Source organism: Solanum dulcamara, chromosome 4, assembly GCF_947179165.1.
Source record: "Solanum dulcamara chromosome 4, daSolDulc1.2, whole genome shotgun sequence".
Lineage (NCBI taxonomy): Eukaryota > Viridiplantae > Streptophyta > Magnoliopsida > Solanales > Solanaceae > Solanum > Solanum dulcamara.
Genome location: NC_077240.1, coordinates 3,084,255 through 3,105,478, shown reverse-complemented (window position 1 = coordinate 3,105,478; position 21,224 = coordinate 3,084,255). Strand labels below are relative to the sequence as shown.

At 35.9% G+C, this 21,224-nt stretch overlaps 2 protein-coding genes, 1 long non-coding RNA gene and 1 pseudogene across 4 annotated transcripts; 1 reads left to right on the top strand and 3 right to left on the bottom strand.

Moving 5' to 3' along the window:
• Positions 1–975: 975 nt before the first annotated feature.
• Positions 976–8,005, top strand: LOC129885510 (uncharacterized). Of its 2 annotated transcripts, XR_008766085.1 has the most exons (3): positions 976–1,177; positions 6,778–7,004; positions 7,183–8,005. It is a non-coding gene; the product is annotated as an uncharacterized LOC129885510 (long non-coding RNA). The 2 variants fall into 2 exon arrangements; XR_008766084.1 differs by lacking the exon at positions 6,778–7,004.
• Positions 5,443–6,779, bottom strand: LOC129885508 (methyl jasmonate esterase 1-like). Its single transcript, XM_055959803.1, has 2 exons — positions 6,281–6,779; positions 5,443–5,832 (listed from the first exon to the last, which is right to left on the bottom strand). Exons 1-2 carry the CDS (start codon positions 6,719–6,721, stop codon positions 5,557–5,559), a joined length of 717 nt encoding a protein of 238 aa, XP_055815778.1. The 5' UTR covers positions 6,722–6,779; the 3' UTR covers positions 5,443–5,556.
• A 926-nt stretch (positions 8,006–8,931) lies between the features above and the next one.
• LOC129884503 (methyl jasmonate esterase 1-like) lies at positions 8,932–10,359 on the bottom strand (annotated as a pseudogene).
• Positions 10,360–15,640: 5,281 nt separating this feature from the next.
• LOC129885507 (receptor protein kinase TMK1-like) lies at positions 15,641–20,148 on the bottom strand. The gene is made up of 2 exons (XM_055959802.1): positions 17,618–20,148; positions 15,641–16,455 (listed from the first exon to the last, which is right to left on the bottom strand). Exons 1-2 carry the CDS (start codon positions 19,926–19,928, stop codon positions 15,929–15,931), a joined length of 2,838 nt encoding a protein of 945 aa, XP_055815777.1. The 5' UTR covers positions 19,929–20,148; the 3' UTR covers positions 15,641–15,928.
• Positions 20,149–21,224: the final 1,076 nt, after the last annotated feature.

Here is a 21,224-nt window from a genome sequence, read left to right as displayed (position 1 = left end):
AAGCCGATCAACAATAACAAGTTCATATGATGTCGGTCTTCTATTGGCCTAGCAGAAACATAACATTGTAGTAATTGAATAGAAAGGATGGTGTGAAGACTTAATTGATTCTCATTTAAATCTTCAAGTGGGAGAATGAAAGAAAGCAGAGAAGTCAAAAAAAGGAGGAAGAAAAAGTCAAAAAGAGAATTGGGAAAAGTAGAAAAAGCAAAAGGAAGAAACATGAAACACGTTTGTTGAAAACGCATATCGTCCAACTCTTCCTTTAAATTAACGCGTAAACGCGTTTTCATTCTCCTATAAATAGAGGGTCTCTTGCCCTCATTTAGATCATCCAAAAATCCTAGAAAAAGAAACTAAAAATACAAAGAGAGTTATACACTAAGATAAATATTATAGTTTTGAGTGTCCTCTTTAGTAGTTGTTCCTTTTACAAGAAATAAGTGTTAATTGTTGTTTTCTCCTTGTATTTGAGAGTTGTGTACTCCATATTAAATAGTGAGATCCTTCTACCCCGTGGTTTTTTCCCTCTATCAGTTAGAGGGGTTTCCACATAAAATTCTCGTGTTCAATTTATTTTCATATTTATTGTCATATCAAACTTTAGTTGTGGTGCTTCCTCCTCCCAACATTTATAAGTGTATGTGAAGCCCGAAGCTCAAAATTGAAATGATAATATAGTATTGAAATGTCTTTATAATATTGGAAAAAGACCTACAATACTTTTGAAGTATTGAAAATGGTACAAAAATATCTCTCGTCCATCTATTGATTTCCTATTACCCCTACCATCCACCTTTGGGTCCAAAAATGACTACTTATTTGACGGACTAAAATTAAAATAATTTAAATATTTTTTTAATTACGTGGCGAGCTACCATTGGTCACAATTTATTTACTTAAATAATTTTTTAAAACCCACCCATAACTAATTAAAACATGTCCATACTAATTAAAATACGACCCAATAGATTAAACCCACCCCAATATTCTAATACCCAAAACCGACAAAACAAACCAAAACCTACTTTCATTCTCACACTTCAACGAAAGAACTTCCAGAAAGAACTTATAACCTTTGCCTATAATGTCTAAAAATACTACCTAAATACATTCATCGGTGAAGCTATTTGATTGCAGGGGTAATTTTTCTATCAGAATCTGGACTTCAACTCAAGTAAGTACTTTTGTGTACTTCATATTCTAAGTTAGAGTTTAGGGCTTTATTTATTTTTCGATTCAATGTATATTTAAGCTTATTTTGATGTTCCATTTTTTCTATGCTCGTTATGGTGATTTTTTATTGTGATACTGGTATTACATTGTACTATATTGGTGTCTCAAGTTAGGTTTTTATATTGTTGTCTCAACTTTGTTCCTTTCAGCTTTTATTCGTTGTCGTTTTCTCTTTATTACATGATTTTTTTCTACTTGTGTAATAGATATATTTATGGTTTTGGGTATGAATATTTTATTTGAATGATCCCCTTGTTTTTGAATTTTGGATACTGTATTACATATTCTTATGTATATTGATAGCATGTGCTCCCTATCCCTTATCTTTGGTAGATTCTGTTATTTGTTTATGTTATTTTTTTTTTTGGCGAAGTTTCAAGGTTTTTTTATTGCATGAACCAAACATCCCCTTACAGATATTTATGTTTCTTTACTTGCCCACTACGTCTATCCATATTTCAAAAGATACGTGGCATTTGTTTATGTTATGTTGCTAACTAATAGGAGGTTTTTCTCTTTCTTTTATGTCTATAATGTGCTTATCCCTTTACCTAAAGATTCCTTTGTTTGGTTATGCTATGTTGCTCATGTCTGATAGGGCCTTTTCTCTTTCTTTTGTCTTTAATGTGTCTTTCTTCAAGAATAGTTGACTAGTTGGACCTATTATTTAATTATTGGGGCAAGTGAATGCTGACACCTCACTTTAGCTACATTAAAAAAATTGACTCATTTTTGGAAAAGGTATGATCCAGTTTTGTTGTCATATATAGAATCCGTTTGGATTGGCTTTAAGTTGGTTAAAACCTCTTTTCAGCTTTTGGATGTGTTTGTCTAATGCTAATTTTAACCCGAAATTTTTTTAAAGTCAGTCAAAAATGAAAAGTTAGGATTCCTAACTTTTTTTTTCTAAGTGCTTAAAGTCATTTTCTTTGACCATGGAAATTACTTTTATATCCCTTATATTTTAACTAAATTCCCAAAATACTCTTTTTATTCTTTTAATCCTAAAATTTACATAATTTTTCTCATTTAAGCACTTTTATCCAAACACTCAACTGCTTATTTATAAAAAATAATTTTCAGTACTTTAAAGTTCTAAAAGCACTTTATACATAAAAGTTACTTTTTTAAGCCCATCCAAACGGACTCATAGACATATATCAAGGGTTCAATGAAAAGTTAGGTTTTACAAAGGTCAAACAATTTCTATTCAGGGCCTTCTGGGAAATATTATGTCAGAAACCACCAATTCACTATGGTCAAAATGCAAAAAAGTTGACAAGTTGCAAAAATTAATTCATTACAAGACCGAATTCATGGTATTAGATAAATTTTATTTATTACATAGCATTTAGCAGTGAATCGAATGAATTAGAAGTGAAGCAATACAGTAGTACTTGAATGCTCTCAGTTCAAACATTTTGTATAAATAAAATTAATTTTTAGATAATGAAAGAGACTATAGTTACATTCTCATCATTATGTTGAATTAAAAGCAATACTATGGTTTCTCAAGTTTATAATTCATGTTGAAGTATTGTGATATCTTCCATGTAGTTTTGTCATTTTAATTAGTTGGAGAAAAGTTGGGTAAAATGAAAAAAGGTAAATGTTGAAGTGGTTTTTGGATATAAATTTCACTTGAGAAAAAAAAAAATTATATGTAAGGGAAAAAAAACTTGTCTATTTGTTTTTCAGGTTTCGAGTGACAAATTGACACAGTGTGTAACCACACAAGTAAGTAATATTTTGGTTACACACTTAACCAAACGACTAATTAATTTTTTTTTATCAACATGAGTTGTGGTGTAGTGATAGGACTGTTTTATCTTTAAACATAGGTCTCGAGTTTGAGCCCTGAGTATGGAGAAAATTTTGTTGGGAGTGTCACCCACGAATGGGCCTACAGTGCACGATCCAGATTTAATTGGTGCTCCAATGTGGCCCACAGACACCTAGTAGGAAAAAAAAGGAAATTTTTACAAATAGCAAACATTAAGCCTTAAATAGTACCCCTTAGCTATACTTTCACTATTTATGCAAAATAGCAATATTTTAATTTGCTACCCATTAAATTTCTATATTCTTTCGTCAATTACATACAAAAAATACAAATACAAATAATTAATTTAAGTAAATGATGAAACAAAACTAATCCAACGTGGTAAAAAATGCTGAAATCACTCCCATATCATTGCAGTTACACGCAGGACTCTGAAATTCAATTTACCTTCATTCAAACTTCTTAAATCTAAAAAATCCTTCGGATCAAATTGTTTTTTAGCGAAAATTTAAAATCGCTAATTGATTTGGAGCAGCTCATCCTCGTCATTCAAGAATAATACAAGACGGTGTTGCATCCGTGAAGACTATTGGAATCAAAAAGTCTCAATTGTTCACCACCCGAATTCGAACAAGTATTTTCTCAAAAAACTCATTGAATTTACAAAGAATTAATTGATGGATTAAATTTAGAATTTTGTTGTTTGATACAAATTTGATAATATGATAGTGTTGTTTGACTAATTGCATTAGATAATTGATTGGGATAAATACTTGATAATTTGTATGAATACAAATTAGCTTAAAATTTTAAATTGTTATGATCTCTAATGTATGCTGTATGCAAGTTAGTATGATCCGTAATATATTTTGGATATTATACACAATGTTGGTAATTTATATATATATTACTTATAGTCATTAACTGTATACATGATACTGGATATAGAATATAATTGTATATTGAATACAAATTAGTTGATACTGGAATATTGATACAAATTAGTTGATACGAATTAATTAATTTTTTGAAATACATAATTGATAGTTTGTGTGTACAAATCCTGAGGATACAATTTCTACTTCAGAAATTAAAAAAAATGGAATAGAATGTTTTCTGGGATTGTAGAAATAATTTGGTAATGTCTATATATGACCATTTAGAATACAAATTTATTTGAAAAATATATACGTGTTAAGAAGTAGAATACCAATATGTTTGTATATATGATGGCTAGAATACAATTTTCTTAAGAATATATGATGACTAGAAAACAAATTTTCTATAAATACAAATTTTGTGTATTAGGTAGCAAATATGTTATGAATACAATGTAATCATTTTTGTGAGGGATACAAATTGTATATATTTTATAAGCTTGAATACAAACTGTGAGGGATACATATAAAATCGAATTCTCATACAACTCATTTTTTTTAATATAAATTGAATTATGAAAATACAAAAAATTATTGAAATACAAAACAAACACTAAACAAAAATCGTAATTAACGGAAATATACAAATACCTAGACATTAAAATAGTTAAAAGATCCAAAAAGATACAAATTAAACCTATAAAATACCCAAAAAATCTCAAAAAATACATATCCATAAATGTAGACGCCTTATTTAGTGGGATTCTGAGAAATCCTTTGCATGGCTCTTTCCATTTTGCGAAAAAAAAAAGAAGAAGAGAAAGAATGTGACTAAGAGATATGCGAGAAAGAGAAAGGGAATATTGAGAAGAGAGAGAAATGGAATTTGCTTAGAAAGAGAGAGTGGGAATGAAGGGGAGTCAAAATAGGATTAATTTTAGGAGATAATTAAAAACATAAAATTTGCTATAAAATCAAAATATAGTGGTATTTAATAATTTTTTAAAACTGTGGTTATTTTCTATAAATAAGTTGCGATTTTTGCTTAGTTGCACATAATTTTTCCCCCCCAAAAAAACAAATAATTACTTATGTTGTGATTACATGTTCCAATAATCATGTATTGCGAAATCTTGTACTAAATCACTTGAAATGTTGCATGTGTTCGAGAAGTAGTAAAAAAAAAAAGAGCAAACCAGCAGAGACCAGTTTGCTTTATTGGTTTCATACATTATGATCTCTGTGCTCTATAATTTGTAACAGTATATAAATAAAAAGTGTAAGGAATTTGATTTACCCTTTTCCTATATATAGTTGTGTTAATCTTCAGTTTACGTTCCATTTTAATTGTTGAAAAAAGTAGAAGCTTGAAGAGAAAGAGGGTTTAATCTTCAGTATCAACTTTTATGTCCTCCTCCCCATTGATGAGATTTAGCTGTTTGGTCTTGAACTAAAATTCAGTAGTTACAGGACATAGAGGTCGTTTATTGATGTCAATTCCAAATACTGAAATTACAATGAAAGGAAATAAAATTAACTAGCTCAGTAGTATTAGGACTTACATGGAAGAATTGATATCGCAATATAAATGCATCAGATGACTAAAGTTTTATTCTCAGCTTTACAAATGTACCTCTTATGGTTCTTAGTTAACAGTGTTTATATATACTTGTTGGCAATGCTAGTAGAAAGTTGAAGGGGCTTAGACATCATGGTCATGTGATTAGAGCCATGGATCTCTTCCACGTCATCGGGTGGATTCTTTTCAATCGTCCACTTTTGAAATTCCTTCTTCAGAAGGTTATCTTCAGCAGCAACAATGAATACTCGCCTAACTGATCCATACCTTCTGCTTGAAACAACTATCTCCTTGGAAACATCTTCCACACTGTATATGTATATCGGCCTTAGTACTGTAGTGGCCAGCACGAAATCCTAACACCAAGAAGGGAAAATAACGGACTTAATTCAGTTTCGTGTCAATGTTGTGGTAAGTACTCAAATAAATCAATAATTTGGATAAACTAGTTGAAATCTTCGAGTAGGTGATGCCTTACTGATAGTTGTTGCAAGGCGAGTGATTAATTAGTCACTTTAGGGCCATTCACTTGACCAGAATAACAGAACTTGGTTATTTCAATTATACATTTTTATTATGCTTTGCTTATCTGAATTGGGCTCTTATTGTAAAACATAGTGGCCAAGTACTTCGGACCATAACTCAAGGATGTTGGAGGATTGGTAGGTCCATTATCAAGTGCAAATAATACACAGTGAATGCCAAGAGCTGTAACAAAGTATATTTTGTTTCAAATATGTGAAAGTGTAACGAAATATAACAGATCATCTCATGGCTAAAGTTAGGAATATGGAAAATTGGTACCTCGGTGTAAATTCTAGTTGCATTAAGAGTTTGACCAGGCATTACAGCTGTGACAAATACAGCAACTGAAATCTTTTCCGGAAAGATTTCCATGGCTTTAGAAATGGCGAAGCCACCAAATTCATGGCCTACAAGAACCACTTTTTCATGTTGAGGAAGTGAATCCATGAACTTCATTAGGGGATTAAAGTAATCAGACAAATGTGGGACTTCAAGAGCCTGCTTGGGGTTGATACCTGAAGCAGCCAAGTCAATAGCTGTGACATTATACCCTGAAGATCGCATCAATGCCACAATCTTATACCAGGACCAGGCTCCATGGCATGCCCTATGAACCAACACGAGGTGCTTCTTAGCTTTAGGCCCTGGCAAGGTTGCATTTGCATATGGCAACAGGAGTATTAGAACTACTAGACTTGTCAGAAACTTGCTTTTCACCATATCTTCTTTTCCTTCTTTTGAAAAATGAGCACATAATATGAAACATTACATGGCAGCTTTATAGTTCGAGGAGTTTGGCTTCTTCTAACTTACTTCCACACAGAAGCAACCTCAAGTTGGCTATTATTTGAGGAAGTGGGCAAGCAATGTAGTAGAACCTGGTGCAAGCTAGGGGATTGTGGCCTCACTATTAGTAGTCATGCTTGGCCCAGCAAGGTGCCTTCTTGGTTTGCCAAATTACATCCTACTACAGGCACTCCACTAAATGCTACTCAGTTTTTCTGTAAGTTTTGACCAGTTCACTAATCGGTTTCATATGTTATGATCTTGTGTGCTATAAATGGGTAACAGTGATAAATAAAAAGTGTAAGGAACTTGGCTTACCTTGTCCTACAGTTGTTCTAATCTCGAGTCTCTGTTCAATTTAAATGATTTACCTTGTCCTATCCTCCCCCGTGCAGAATAGGAGGATGTTCGGCGGGGGGAGACACAAACCCCTCCAAAAGCTATAGAACCATCACAGGGAACAATGATGGTACACCTCCTGAAGCCAATAATCAACAATTTCATCAATCTGAACGAGGTCGGACAATCAAGATTGCAAAAGTGTGTTGCACTATCCGCAATCGAAGCAGAGCATATTTCTGTAGCGGAAGATGGTAAAGAAATGTCGTGGTTAAAGCGGTTTCACCAAGAACTAGGGATGAATCAAACATAGTATAAAATACATTGTGATAGTCAAAGTGCTATTGATTTAAGCAAAAACTCAATATATCATTCTCGGACAAAGCATATCGACATTTGCTGTCACTGGATACGCGAGGTGATGGATCAACAACTTTTGAAACTAGTGAAGATCCACATGAAGGAGAATCCAGCAGACATGTTGACAAAGGTGGTCACTCAAGAAAAGCTAGAGTTGTGCAGAGACATAGTTGGAATAACTTTCAAATAGTAGCTGTGTTGGAATGCAGCTGAAGGAGGAGAATTGATATGTTCAGCAGCCATTCTAGAAGCCCACAATTCCAGAAGCAGCACACCATTGTTGAAGCCATCATCCACCATTGTTGAGGCCTCTATTGTTGAATGGAAAATTTAACCACCAACCACATTTTTTACGCTATAACTAGAGACTTATGTTTCACTTGTAGAACACACAAAAATACAATTCAGGAAGAGATTGTGAGAAGAAGAGTGTTTGGTGAGGTTTTTGTAGAGAGAAATTCTTGGTGTAAATTCTCTGTAATTCTATTCTTGTGTAATAGAGCTGTTTTTCCTCCTAAATATTCTTCATAATGATCAGAGAATCACAACAGACACCATGGTCACGTGGTCAGAGCCCTCGATCTCTTCCACTTCATTTAGTGGATTCTTTTCAATCATCAACTGTAAAAATTCCTTCTTCAGAGCTTTATTTTCAGGAGCAACAATGAGCACTCGCCTAACTGATCCATATCTTTTGCTTGAAAGAACTATCTCTTTAGAAACATCTTCCACACGGTATAAACAAAATAACATTACTAGTGTAGTGGCCAGCGCCAAATCCTAACACAAAGAATTGAAAACCCCAATTTAATTAGTTCCAAGTTGATGTTGTGATTAAGTACTTGAATAGACCTGTAATTTGGATAAACTATTAAAATCTTCCAGAAAAAAATTGCAAAAGGAAAATATATTTTAGAATGCCTACCATTCTCATGACCAGAATAATAGAGGCAGCTGTATAATTAGACGAGTTTGGTTTCTGCTAACTTACTTCCATGCTTAGCCATAATTGAAAGGATTTGAGTTTTAGGGGAGTTTGACTTTTGCTAACTTACTTCCATGCACAAGAAATCGTAGTAGGGGCTGGTGCAAGCCTGGGGACTGTGGCCTCTCTATTGGTAGCCATTTGGAAGGGCTAGGCTTGTGACTTCTTGGTTTGCCAAATTACATCCTACTACAGGCACTCCACTAAATGCTATTATCGTCTTCGGTAAGTAGTGTTAACTCTGTGATCATTTGATCTAAAAGTTTAAGTTATTAGAGAAATAATGAACTGAAATCAAAGTTTTAAACTACATTTAGCTGCACTTTAATCTGTTTATCACAAGAACAGAAGACATCATGAACAGATTTCTCAATCATTGCCTTCATTGGACTACCATCTTGCATCACCAAGTTGATGAGATTTAACCAAATTGAACTAAAATTCAGTAATTAGAGGAAATAGAGGTTGTTTATTAATGTCAATTCCAATCACTGAAATTACAATGAAGGAAATAACAACTGAAAGAAAATGGTTAAAATATCAAATTAACTAGGACTTCTATGGAAGAACTGAGAGGGTCATATAAATGCATCAGATATGTGAATTGTCTGAAATTTTATTCTCAGTCTTACACTTGTCCCACTTATTCTTCTTAACTAACAGCTATTAGTTATACTTGTTGGCAATGCTCAGAAGAGTAGTATAAAGTTGTTGGGGCTTAGACATCATGGTCACATGGTCAGAGCCCTCGATCTCTTTCACTTCATCAGGTGGATTCTTTTCAATCAGCAACTGTAAAAATTCCTTCTTAAAAGCTTTATTTTTGGCAGCAAGAATGAACACGCGCCTGACTGATCCATACCTTTTGCTTTAAAAAACTATCTCCTTAGAAACATCTTCCACGCGGTATAAATAAAATGGCCTTATTAGTGTAGTGGCCAGCGTCAAATCCTAACACCAAGAAGAAAAACAACTATTAAAATCCTCCAGTAGGTGACGCCGATTAATAATTTTTGGCGAAAGAAGTCACTTTAGGGCCATTCTCCTGACCAGAATAACAGAACTTGTTAGCTATATATATCAATTACAGTTTATTTTGTTTTATGATTTTCTTACCTCAATTGGGCTCAGCTGATAAATATTAGCTGCCAAGTACTGCGGACCTAGGATGACAATGGTTGGAGGATTTGCAGGTCCATTATCGTATGTAACAGAGTATCAAGTTGTGTTATTACTGCATTGATCGCCTATAATGAAGTACACTTAATTTCAAACATGTAAAAGTTTAAACAAGCATAACAGACCATCTCATTGCAAAAGTTGGGAATATAAAAAATTGGCACCTTAGAGTAGACGGTGGTTGTGTTGATATTTGGACCAGGCATTAGACAACTGAGAAAAACAGCAGCTGAAATCTTTTTTGGAAAGGTGTCCATGGCTTTAGAAATGGCGAGTCCACCAAAGCTATGGCCTACAAGAACTTCTTTTTTGTCAGCAGGAAGTGAAGCCATGAACACCATCAGCGGAGTCAAGTAATCAGAAAAATATGGGATTTCAAGGGCCTGTTTTGGGTTAATCCCTGAAGCAAGTCCAGAGCTGAGACACTATGCCCTGAAGATCTCATCCATGCCACAATCTTGTACCAGGTCCAGGCTCCGTGGGCTGCCGTATGCACTAGCACAAAATGCTTCTTAGCTTTAGGCCCTGGCAAGGTTGCATTTGCATATGGCAACACAAGTATTAGAACTACTAGACTTGTTAGAGACTTGTTTTTCTCCATAACTTTTTTTTCCTTTTTTTTGAAGAAAGAACACATAATATGAACCATAATAAGGCAACTTTATAATTCAAGGAGTTAGGTTTCTGCTAACTTCTATGCAGAAGCAACTCCACGTTGGCTATTATTTGAGGCATTTGATTTTTAGAGTAGTTTGGTTTCTGCAACCCCACACTGGCTATTACTTCTACTCATCTAAAAGTTGGGCTGATTTAGGCTAATGTGTTGTCCATATTGATTCATAAGAAAACCTGTAAAAAGTATTTTGAAAACTTTTTGCATTTGATGTGTTTGATGGAACAAAAACAACAACAACCCAGTGAAATCTCACAACGTGGGGTCTGGGGAGGATAAAGTGTACGCAGACCTTACTCCTACCAAGGTAGGACGGCTGTTTCCGAGAGACCCTCGACTCAATAGAAGCATAAAAAGAGGTCAGATAAGGCTAAGAAGTTCAAAGCGATATGGGAAAGCAAATAATGAAAGCGACATAAATAAAATAGAGTAATCAAAGTACAAAAAGTAATAGATAATAATAGAAATCAGAGCACAAGAAATTATAGTGCGCTAATGCGCCTACTACTACGAAAAAATAACGAGACTATGTACTAGTCTTCTACCCTAATATGGGTCCTCCACACCCTCCTATCTAAGGTCATGTCCTCGGTAAGTTATAACTGTGTCATGTCCTGTCTAATCATCTCTCCGCAATATTTCTTCGGCCTACCCCTATCTCTTCTGAAACCATCCATGGCCAACCTCTTACACCTCCGCACTGGGGCATCTGTGTCTCTCCTCTTCACATGTCCAAACCATCTCAGTCGCATTTCCCATATCTTGTCTTCCACCGAGGCTACTCCTACCTTGTCCCGAATAGCCTCATTTCTAATCATGTCGCTCCTGGTATACCCACACATCCATTTCAACATTCTCATCTCGGCAACTTTCATCTTTTGAACATAAGAGACCTTAACTGGCCAACACTCCGCCCCATATAACATAGTCGGTCTAACCACCACTTTGTAGAATTTGCCCTTAAGTTGTGGTGGCACCTTCTTGTCACATAGCACACTAGAAGCGAGCCTTCATTTCATCCACCCTGCCCCAATATGATGTGTGACATCATCATCAATCTCCCCACTGCCTTGCATGATAGACCCAAAGTACTTTAAACTACTTTTATTTTGGATGTCCTAGTCACCAAGCCTAACTTCCGCACCAACCTCCTGAGGTGTCTCACTGAACTTGCACTCTAAGTACTCTGTCTTGGTCCTACTCAGCTTAAGCCCTTTAGACTCCAAGGTATGTCTCCAATCTTCCATCCTAGCGTTAACTCCGCTACGAGTCTCATCGATCAGGACTATGTCGTCCGTGAAAAGCATACACCATGGCACCTCACCTTGAATTTGTCGCGTCAATGGATCCATTACCAAGGCAAATAAAAATAGACTAAGAACTGATCCTTGATGCAACCCCATCACAACTGGGAAGTAATCTGAGTCCCCTCCTACTGTCCTTACCCTAGTTTTGGTACCCTCATACATTTCCTTGATCACCCTAATATACGCCACAGGTACACCTTTAGCCTCCAAACATCTCCATAGTATCTCTCGTGGAACTTTATCATAAGCCTTTTCTAGGTCGATGAATACCATATGCAAGTCTCTCTTCCTCTCCCTATACTGCTCCACCAGTCTCCTCATAAGATGGATGGCTTCTGTAGTTGAGCGTCACGGCATAAATCTAAACTGGTTCTCTGAAATAGACACGCCTCTCCTCACCCTCATCTCCACCACACTCTTTCCCACACTTTTATAGTATGGCTTAGAAGCTTGATACCTCTATAGTTGTTGCAGCTCTGGATATCCCCCTTGTTTTTGTATAGAGGGATCATTACGCTCGATGGAACCATAATAAATATATTTGATGGAACCATAATAAATAATAATATTAACTTAAAAACAATAATTGAAAAGTTCCAACAGTCTTAACATCTTGACCATGTAATCTAATCAACTTCTTCCACTTGATCTGGCTAATATCTATCAGCCATACATTCTTTTTAGTCCATTGGGGCTACTTATCTTCATCAGATACAATAAACACTCGAGTAACCCATCCACAATTCTGCTGTGACAAAGTTAGTTTCTTTGCAATGTCTTATTCATGTACAAATACAGTGATTAAATATAACAATGTGGTTGACAGTGATAAACTTCAATTTTTAATTCTCTATTCTGCTCAACTCTAAGGTTTTGTACTTATTTATATGGAATTCTCACCTCGACAAGGCTGATCTGATAGGAGATTTAGTGTTCCATTACAAATAGACAGATGGAAAAAGGGTAATAATATCCATAAGTTACCCCAATCATAGAAAATAGGCAAAATGGATCTTAGCATTACTTTATTATGTATATCACATGACACTAATTAAAAAGTAATAATTCCTCCACGTCTTTTTCCACAGCATTTTTAATGGATATGATTGACTTAAATCTCTGCAAATCATGACAACAAAATCTGCAGCCCCACTTTATTTTGGTTTGGTAGCCCCACGTGGCCACAAACTAATGGACAATATCATCATTTCTCTCAGCCATTAAGACGACACATTTGATTAAAAAAGGTTTGATAAACTCCATTGATGGAGCTTTGTGAAAAATAGAAACTGAGAAAACAGAAGAAGAGAAAGTAGTTAAATCATCTTCATTCATTCAATATATGTGTATAGCATGTGTTAATATATGTGTATAGCATGTGTACTTATAGAGTACATGTGGAAGTTACTTTTCCAACTAACTCTAACTAATTTCTAACAAACTTAGTTAGCTTGACTAACCATGATTGCTTGCCTAACTAACTCCCTAGTTAACACTCTCCCTCAAGCACATGGTGAAAAGAACTTTCTCAGCATCACTATAGTGTCAGCTTTAGATGTTATAAGAAATAACCAAGTAAATCTGGAGTGACCATATACTATAGTAACAAAGTACTTCATTCCAGAATGAGTTGGTACTCTGTAAGGCCCCCATATATCACAATGGACTAGTTCAAACACAGATTTAGAAGCATGACAGCTAACAGGAAAGTCAACTTAGTTTTTTTAGCTAAGGTGCAAACAGTACAAGGTAAATGCACAGTGATATGTATAATATCAAGACCAGTAGACCTCTTTATTATAACTATGGGGGCATGTCCTAATCTTCTATGCCACAAAGAGATGGACTCAGATTGACTTGATGGAGAAGAAGAGCTATTGGTTGAATGTGCTGAATGAGAAGAATATGGAACTAAGTTGATGAGATCTTCCTTGAGCATGTAGAGACCTTGATCTTCTCTACCAATCTCCCTAACCAGTCCATTGGAGAGATCCTGAAAAATACAAAAATCAAGAAAAAAGGATGTCATGCAATGAAGTTCTTTGGTAAGTTGTGACACAGATAGCAAGTTACACTTAAAATCTGGAACAAACAGCACATTATTAATACTTTGGCCACCAAATACTTTTGTTCTCCCAGTATGTGAGACTGATACTACATTATCAGTAAGCAGATGGACTTCTCTCATCTCAGAACTAGGCACTGTTTGAACTGTATCAATCACATCAAGTCTAGTTGTCATATGGTTTGTGGCTCCAGTGTCAACTATCCAATCCATAGGCACATATTTGGAGACTAAAGCCGATAAGGTACTACCTGCAGTAGCTTCTTTAGCTGAGTGCTCTCCTGCATTTTCACTTCCTTTTGCCAATATTTGCATGATCTGTTGATACTGATCTTGTGTGAAGAAGGCTGCTAGAGCTGGAGGATTCAGACTAGTAGCAGCATTGCCAGCAGGTTGAGAGGTATCAACTTGATTGGCATAGGAGCTGGTGCTTCCACCTTTCTTCTTTGATCTCCAGCCAACAGGATAGCCTTTTAACTTTAAAGCATTGCTCATTAGAGTGTCCCCTGTATCCACACACTTCACACACAACAACAACCTTCTGAGGCTTCTGTGGTTGTGGCTTGTATTGAGAGTCATAATGTCCTCTATTTGGATAACCATCATCACCTCCTTGTTGATGTCCAAAATTACCATTCCCATGGGTATACGTTTTCTAACTAAATAGAGTTGTACTTTCAATAGCTCTATGAAGAGAAACATTTGAACTTGTATGAATCAGGTTTCTCTGACTTTCATGATCTATAATTGAGTGAGAATGCTTTGTTTAGATTAGGAGTAGGAGTCTGTAGCAGAATTTGGCCTCTAGCAGCTGAGTAGGATTCATTCAATCCCATTAAAAACTGAAGTAGTCTTTGATACTCATAATGTTCTTTGAATTTCCTAGACTCATCACAGGAGCACCCTGGACAAGGCATGATGGAGTCGAACTCATTCCATAGACTCTTGAGTGTAGTATAGTAATTTGTTACTGACAAAGTTTCCTGGCTGAGACAGTGAATCTCTTTATGGAGGTGAAACACATGTGCACCATTGATCTTGTAGAACCTTTCTTTTAGATCACACCACACTTTGTGAGCATCATCACCATACACTACACTGCTAAGCAGACCTGGCCTCACAGCATTCATAATCCAGGACAAAACAACAGCATTGTACTTCTCCCAAATATCAAAATACTCAGGGCCAAATTTAGATTAGGAAATCTACCATTAACAAAGCCTAGTTTACTCTTTTTTAGTAATCCAATACGCATGGATCTACTCCAGATTGCATAATTTTCTGATCCAGTGAGTTGCAAAAAGATTAAGGAACTACCTGGAGTGTCATTAGGTTGAAGATACAGTGGATGATTGTGATCTATAATTGGAGCACTGAAATTTTACTGCTCCAGTGGTAGTATTTGTTGTGTTTGAGTTTAGGTTGTCGGTTTCCATTGATCCAACTTCAAACTCTGCTGTAATTGTCATTGTTACACAGCTTCGAGACTTGATTTTCTACTTAGATGTTTACTCGTGATTCAACTACTTCTTAGCTTCGAATCTTAGCACTTTAGTACACTACACTGCAGTGCACAATGACGTTTTTGGTCTGAGAACTACCATGGCTCTGATTCCATGATAAACTCCATTGATGGAGCTTTGTGAAAAACAGAAACTGAAGAAAGAAAGGAAGAAGAGAAAGTAGTTAGATCATCTTCATTCATTCAATACATGTGTACTTGTAGAGTACATGTGGAAGTTACTCTTCCAACTAACTCTAACTAATTTCAAACAAACTTAGTTAGCTTGACTAACCATGATTGTTTTCCTAACTAACTCCCTAGTTAACAAGGTTACAAGAGAATCTACATCTGCAAGGCCAAGTGTTGACATTGCCATATTAGGGTCTTGATGGCTTATAATCTAGACACCCCAGAAAAGACTTTCAAATTGAGATCAGAAAATATGAAAGAATCCAAACCAATTAATATGAAATCAGAAATTGCCTTACAATATTTGCATATTGGATAACTCCTAGAAAGAAGGCACATGGTTGTCAAAGTTCAAGAAGAATCAGATGAAAGCAACACCATATTGTCACTAGGATCTTAACAAAACCCTGCAGAACCAAGACGGAGAAAAAGAAGGGAAAGATAGATATAAGGGATGAGTACAAGGAATGAACAAACCAACCCTCTAAAGGGCAATTACATTAAGGCCAAAAGCTCCACCAGTATTGTTGGACGATCAACTTATCGTCCATCTACTGACGTAAATGAATCAGCAAATCCAGATGGCCGAGTGGGTATACTTGTTTGTGTATTTTCACTGCTGCCAAGGTATGAAGAAGAGCCGTCAATGCCACTCATTCCCTCGAGAGCCTGCCACTTCTTAACTGCTTGAGGTAGGGTCATGTCATAATCGATTCCATATATTTCATCCTCGTCCACTTCTGCTGGTTTCCAAAGCTCAGCCAGGGATGAAAGCACATTGACAGCATGACCCATGTCTGGTCTCTGATGGGGTTCCCTAGCACAGCAGTGACCAGCCAACTCAGCAACTGTGCTGACACTGGCCAGAGTTTCTTCATCAAGATCGATTGTGTGGTCAATGGCCTTACGGAATGTCTCCTTATTTATATGCATTCTGCGGAACCATGGGACAAGATGCATGCTTTCCTCAGGCTGAGATTCATCCAGAGCTCTTCTTCCAGTAATTAGCTCCATCAAAATTACACCAAAGCTAAACACATCAATCTTTGTGGTTACTCGGCCCGTAACTGTCCAATTAAACAAAATAGTCAGTTTTAACAGTTTCTTTCATACTAATGATGCAACTCAAGATGATAGCTATTAAATTGAATTTAAGTTGGATAGGGAGAATAAAATGTAAACAAGAAATCAAATGAAAGAACCCAATCAACGCCTAATGGAGATAAACTACATTTGATCTTAGCCTAAAGGAAATGAACAGCAGCAACACGGCCTTTATCATCGAGGAAGAAAATATACAATCAGAAAGGCAAGTGTTCTCCTGTAATACGAAAAAGTCAACATTCAACACAAGAGCACAACACCTAAATGGGGGTTATCAGTCTTTTTGTACAACAGTGATTGCAGATAGAACATAACCAACTTGTGGAAATAAGAGAAAGGTTACCAGGAATTCCTACATCTTATCAAAGAAGTAGATTGAAGTTTTAACTGTGAAGCAAACTGTCAAGCGTTAATTTCTCAGAATATTTAAATTTGCCTTGATTTGAGGCATATTGCTTATTTTTATGTTCTCAGACTTGCAATCCACCATTCAAAGATATAAGGTATAGCTAAGTTCATCTGCTGCAATCCCACCACAGAAACTTCTCCAACTCCAACTCTCTATTTGAATTATTATTATTTTTGATAAAGGTAATGTTCCCAACTCTCTATTGGTTTTACTTCCACTGTCCTTTTATTTATGAAGTAAATAGCTATAGCAAAAGTTTACAAAAAAGTTAGCTCTAGTACAAGGACCTAAGCTAAAATCAAAGAGCTAACAAAATCCAAAGAAAGTGTCAACACTATTTAAAGGAGACAAAAATCCAGCTAAACATATAACTAGGTAGCTAGACTTTAGAGAGTGATTCGAAGTTGAGACCCCTTCAAAACATCTGTGATTTCTTTCATTGCAGACACACCCAAAAAATACTGCTGGAATCTCTAGATCCTCTTGATAGCTATATCAACTTTCCAAAAGATCCAGCTTGAAGAGGCTTCCCTGATGGTCTTTGGGAAGACTAATGCAGACCAAAACAAGAGAGGAAGCAGTTCCCACTTCCACTCTCCTCTTAAGCCTATTAACTTAATATTATCGCCCTTATATACACTAACATACGCCCATTTATGTAAGCAAATAGATGCAATAATATAATGAAAATTAACAGGTTACATGATGAAGTTTACCTGCATACTCTGGTGCAAGATAGCCAAAAGTTCCAGCCAACCTTGTAACCAATGAAGTTTTTCCCTCAGGAGCAAGGCGAACAAGTCCAAAATCTGCAACTTTTGCCCTCATATCATCTCCCAAAAGAATGTTTGATGGCTTCAGATCTCTATGAATGAAGCTCTGTTGAGCTAAGCCGTGAAGATATTCAACACCCCTTGCAACATCCAGTGCAATAATTAGCCTCCTTGTCCATTCGAGGGGCTTTATCCCTTCTTCCTTCCAGTTGAAAAGATACCTGCTGACTGTCCCTTGTGGCATATATTCATATACAAGTAACCGCTCATTTCCATCCAAGCAATATCCTAACAGTGCAACCAAATGCCTGTGGCGAACCTTTGTAAGCACAGCAATCTCAGACTTGAACTCATCCAACCCCTTCTCGCTCATAACTCCAGATTCCATCCTCTTAACAGCAATTTTAGTTCCATCATGTAACTCCCCCTTGTAAACAGTTCCAAATCCACCTCTCCCCAATATATTCTCCTCGCTGAAGTTGTTAGTGACATTCCTCAAAACTTGGATGGAAATCACCATGTTACCAGCCTCAACAATGTGCAAGTCCCCGGGTGCACTGCTTCCACAACTATACGTATCGGTTGTCCCTCCATTGACACTTGAACCAGCAACTGTGATCTTAACAGCATCTTGGTCAGATCCTGAATGATGAGGATGAATAACCACTGTGTGTGGACTCTGAACTCTACTGGACCGCTGGGGCTTAGTCCTGTGAAGACAAAACACAAATAATCCAGCAACCGCCACGGCACCACAAACACCACCTATCACTGAGCCGACAACAACTCCAGTTGAAGATTTTTTACCACCCTTCCCATGAGTTTGTCCACCTCCACCCCCATCCGGTGAACTTGGAGTGCTCCCGGAAGGTGTTCCAGGTGCGGATGGAGGTGGATTATCTTTCCCAATATTGACATTGCCATCAAATTTAACCAGTACATTGCTCTTAAATGGTGGGATTTTTCCATAAAGTTGATTGTTAGAAACATCCAATTCCCTTAAATTTGGCAGCAATGCAAGCTCATTTGGAATAGTTCCTGTAAGAAAATTGTTTGCTAGGATCAACCTCTGTAATGATGTAATGGACGAGAAGTTGGGAGAGATTGTCCCAGTAAGTCCCATTTTCTGAAAATTCAGCACTGCAATGTTCCCACCATCACATGTTATGCCCATCCAAGGCGAACAAGGATCATTCCCCTTCCAATTCTCAGCAAACTCCCTGGGGTACCCCACGTCCTTAGCCACAGCTAACAGTGTATTAACCCGTGAGTCACAAGGACTAGGCTGTGACAAACAAAAACTATTTGTATCATCCAACATATCCACTCGCACTGAAGATGGAAATTTCGGCGTAGGGCCTTGCAAAAAGTTGTTTGTCAAATTAACCACCTTTAACGAAGGAAGATTAACCAAAGAGTATGGCACTGGACCAGTGAAACTATTATCTCTCAAACTACAATCTTGCAACTGAGTCAATCCCGAAAAATCAGGCAAAGGGCCTGTAAACTCATTGCCATGCAACCAGAGCTGGGTTAATCCGGTCATGTTCTGTACCACATCTATTGAGCCATTCAACCTACTTTGGAGACCATTTAACCACAACGTTTGGATATAAGAACCCGAAAAGCTCGAGGGCAGAGGACCCTCCAAATTATTGAAGGACAAATGCAAATCTGTTAAACTAGAAAAGGTATCTCCACCAAAGAAATCAGGTATTTTACCAGTAATATTAGCAGAAATAGCAGAGAAAGTTCGAAGAGAAGATGCAATTTTCAGACTTTCTGGTACAGACCATGGCGAAAAGGGATTGTAATCCAAGTAAACACTTTGCAAATTAGTCATACCATCAAAAAAGTCGCTAGGAATTGAAGTGAAACCATTGTTGTTAAGAAGAATGCTCTGCAACGAGTTCAACCCAGAAAAACTCGGAAGCGCCCCAGTAAGTGCATTTCTTTGAACTTCAAACACTATCAATTCCGTCAGGTTATTCATATTTGGTGGAAGAGAACCCTTCATCCCTTGATCCCCTACTTGAATCCTAGTTACACGACCATCCTTAGTACACCGAACGTTACCCCACTTACAGGGGTCTGGGCCGTCCCAGTTGAGTGAACTCGGTGGGCTGATTCGCTTCTTCAATTCCTGCATCACTGCAGCATCTGTAGCAGCACTACCCTGAGAGTATACAGAGACAACATAAGACAAGAGTATCAAGAAACACACAAAACCCGAATGGGGTTTCTTCAACTTCATTGTGTTCAAGAAAACAAAGAACAAGTTCAAGAAAATTCTGCAGAATGGCTCAAAAATGATTTTTTTTCCCACCCTTAAGAAAAGGGGGTTAGGGTTTTCTTTAAGTTGGGGATAAAGGAGAATCGGAGATTGTGACAATGAAAAAGGTGTGCAGATTGAACGGCGGAGACTGTGGGAAGAAAGGGGAGGAAAAAGGTTGGGAATTTGGAATTTTTGTTTGCTTTCTTTATAGAGTAAATAAAAAATAAATCAAGAGAGTATGAGTGGGAGCCACATATTTTGCATTTTTGATACCTACATATACAACTTTTTTCCACTTTACCCCCGTTCTGTTAATTTATTTTATTTTACAAATTTGCAATTTCCTCGATTCTATTTTGTCACATTTTTTGTTCTAAAAAAATAATACAATTTTATATTAATAATGAGATAACTTTAATTTAAAGTTTTCTCTTAATGACACCATAAGATTTTACTTATTCATTTTAATAAATCAAGAAAGATTAATTATTTTATTTTTAATATTATTTTTATCATTGAGTAGCTATATAGAGTATTAATAGTGAAACTTAGATTTTCAAAATGTGATTAATTATAAAAATTTAATAAAATAGGTCCCTAATAAATAATATGTCAAGAAAATTGTCAAGTGAACAAGTATATTATTTGTATTATTAAGTAACGGTGTAAGGTATTAATAATCAAACTTAGATTTTTAAAATATAATTAATGAGAATAATTTAAATAAAACAGACTTATATTACATAATTTATTAAGGAGAGTGTCAATTCAACAAGAGACAAGAAGAGAAGAAAAAGGTTCATTTAGATACCACTCCTTTAGTATCAATTTATTTGACATATTTTTTTTAATTAATTACGAAAAGAACGTTATCTTTAGATAATTAAAAATAATTTTATTTTAATTTTTTTTTACTTATACTTATTAATAATTTACAGACAAATAAATATCTAAAATTTATTATAAATTAAAAAATTATTTATTTTTAAATTTTATATCAAATCAAATAATATCACGTAATTGAGACAGAGAAGGTATATGTTTATATTTTTATTTTAATTGAGGTGAAATGTAGCCATATCACAAAAAAAAAAAAAAAGTTTCTTAAAAAATGGGTTAGAAAATGCAAAATAGTGGATATATTAGGGTGCATAAGGTAAAAGGGATGAGAATTATGGGAGTTGGGGTTTCCATAAAAGGGAGAAGTTTTGTTCTGTTGAGTTCTGGGTAATGAAGTGAGAGAAAAAATAAATGAACACAGCTGTGACATGCGCG

Bases quoted from the DNA above. Each gene is read 5' to 3' on its own strand.
- LOC129885507 (XM_055959802.1), bottom strand. From the start codon at position 19,928: ATGAAGTTGAAGAAACCCCATTCGGGTTTTGTGTGTTTCTTGATACTC. The intron at 16,456-17,617 runs GTAAACTTCATC...TTAATTGGACAG, and splicing joins TCTTGCACCAGAGTATGCAG to TTACGGGCCGAGTAACCACA.
- LOC129885508 (XM_055959803.1), bottom strand. From the start codon at position 6,721: ATGGTGAAAAGCAAGTTTCTGACAAGTCTAGTAGTTCTAATACTCCTG. The intron at 5,833-6,280 runs GTACCAATTTTC...TCTTGGTGTTAG, and splicing joins CAACTAGAATTTACACCGAG to GATTTCGTGCTGGCCACTAC.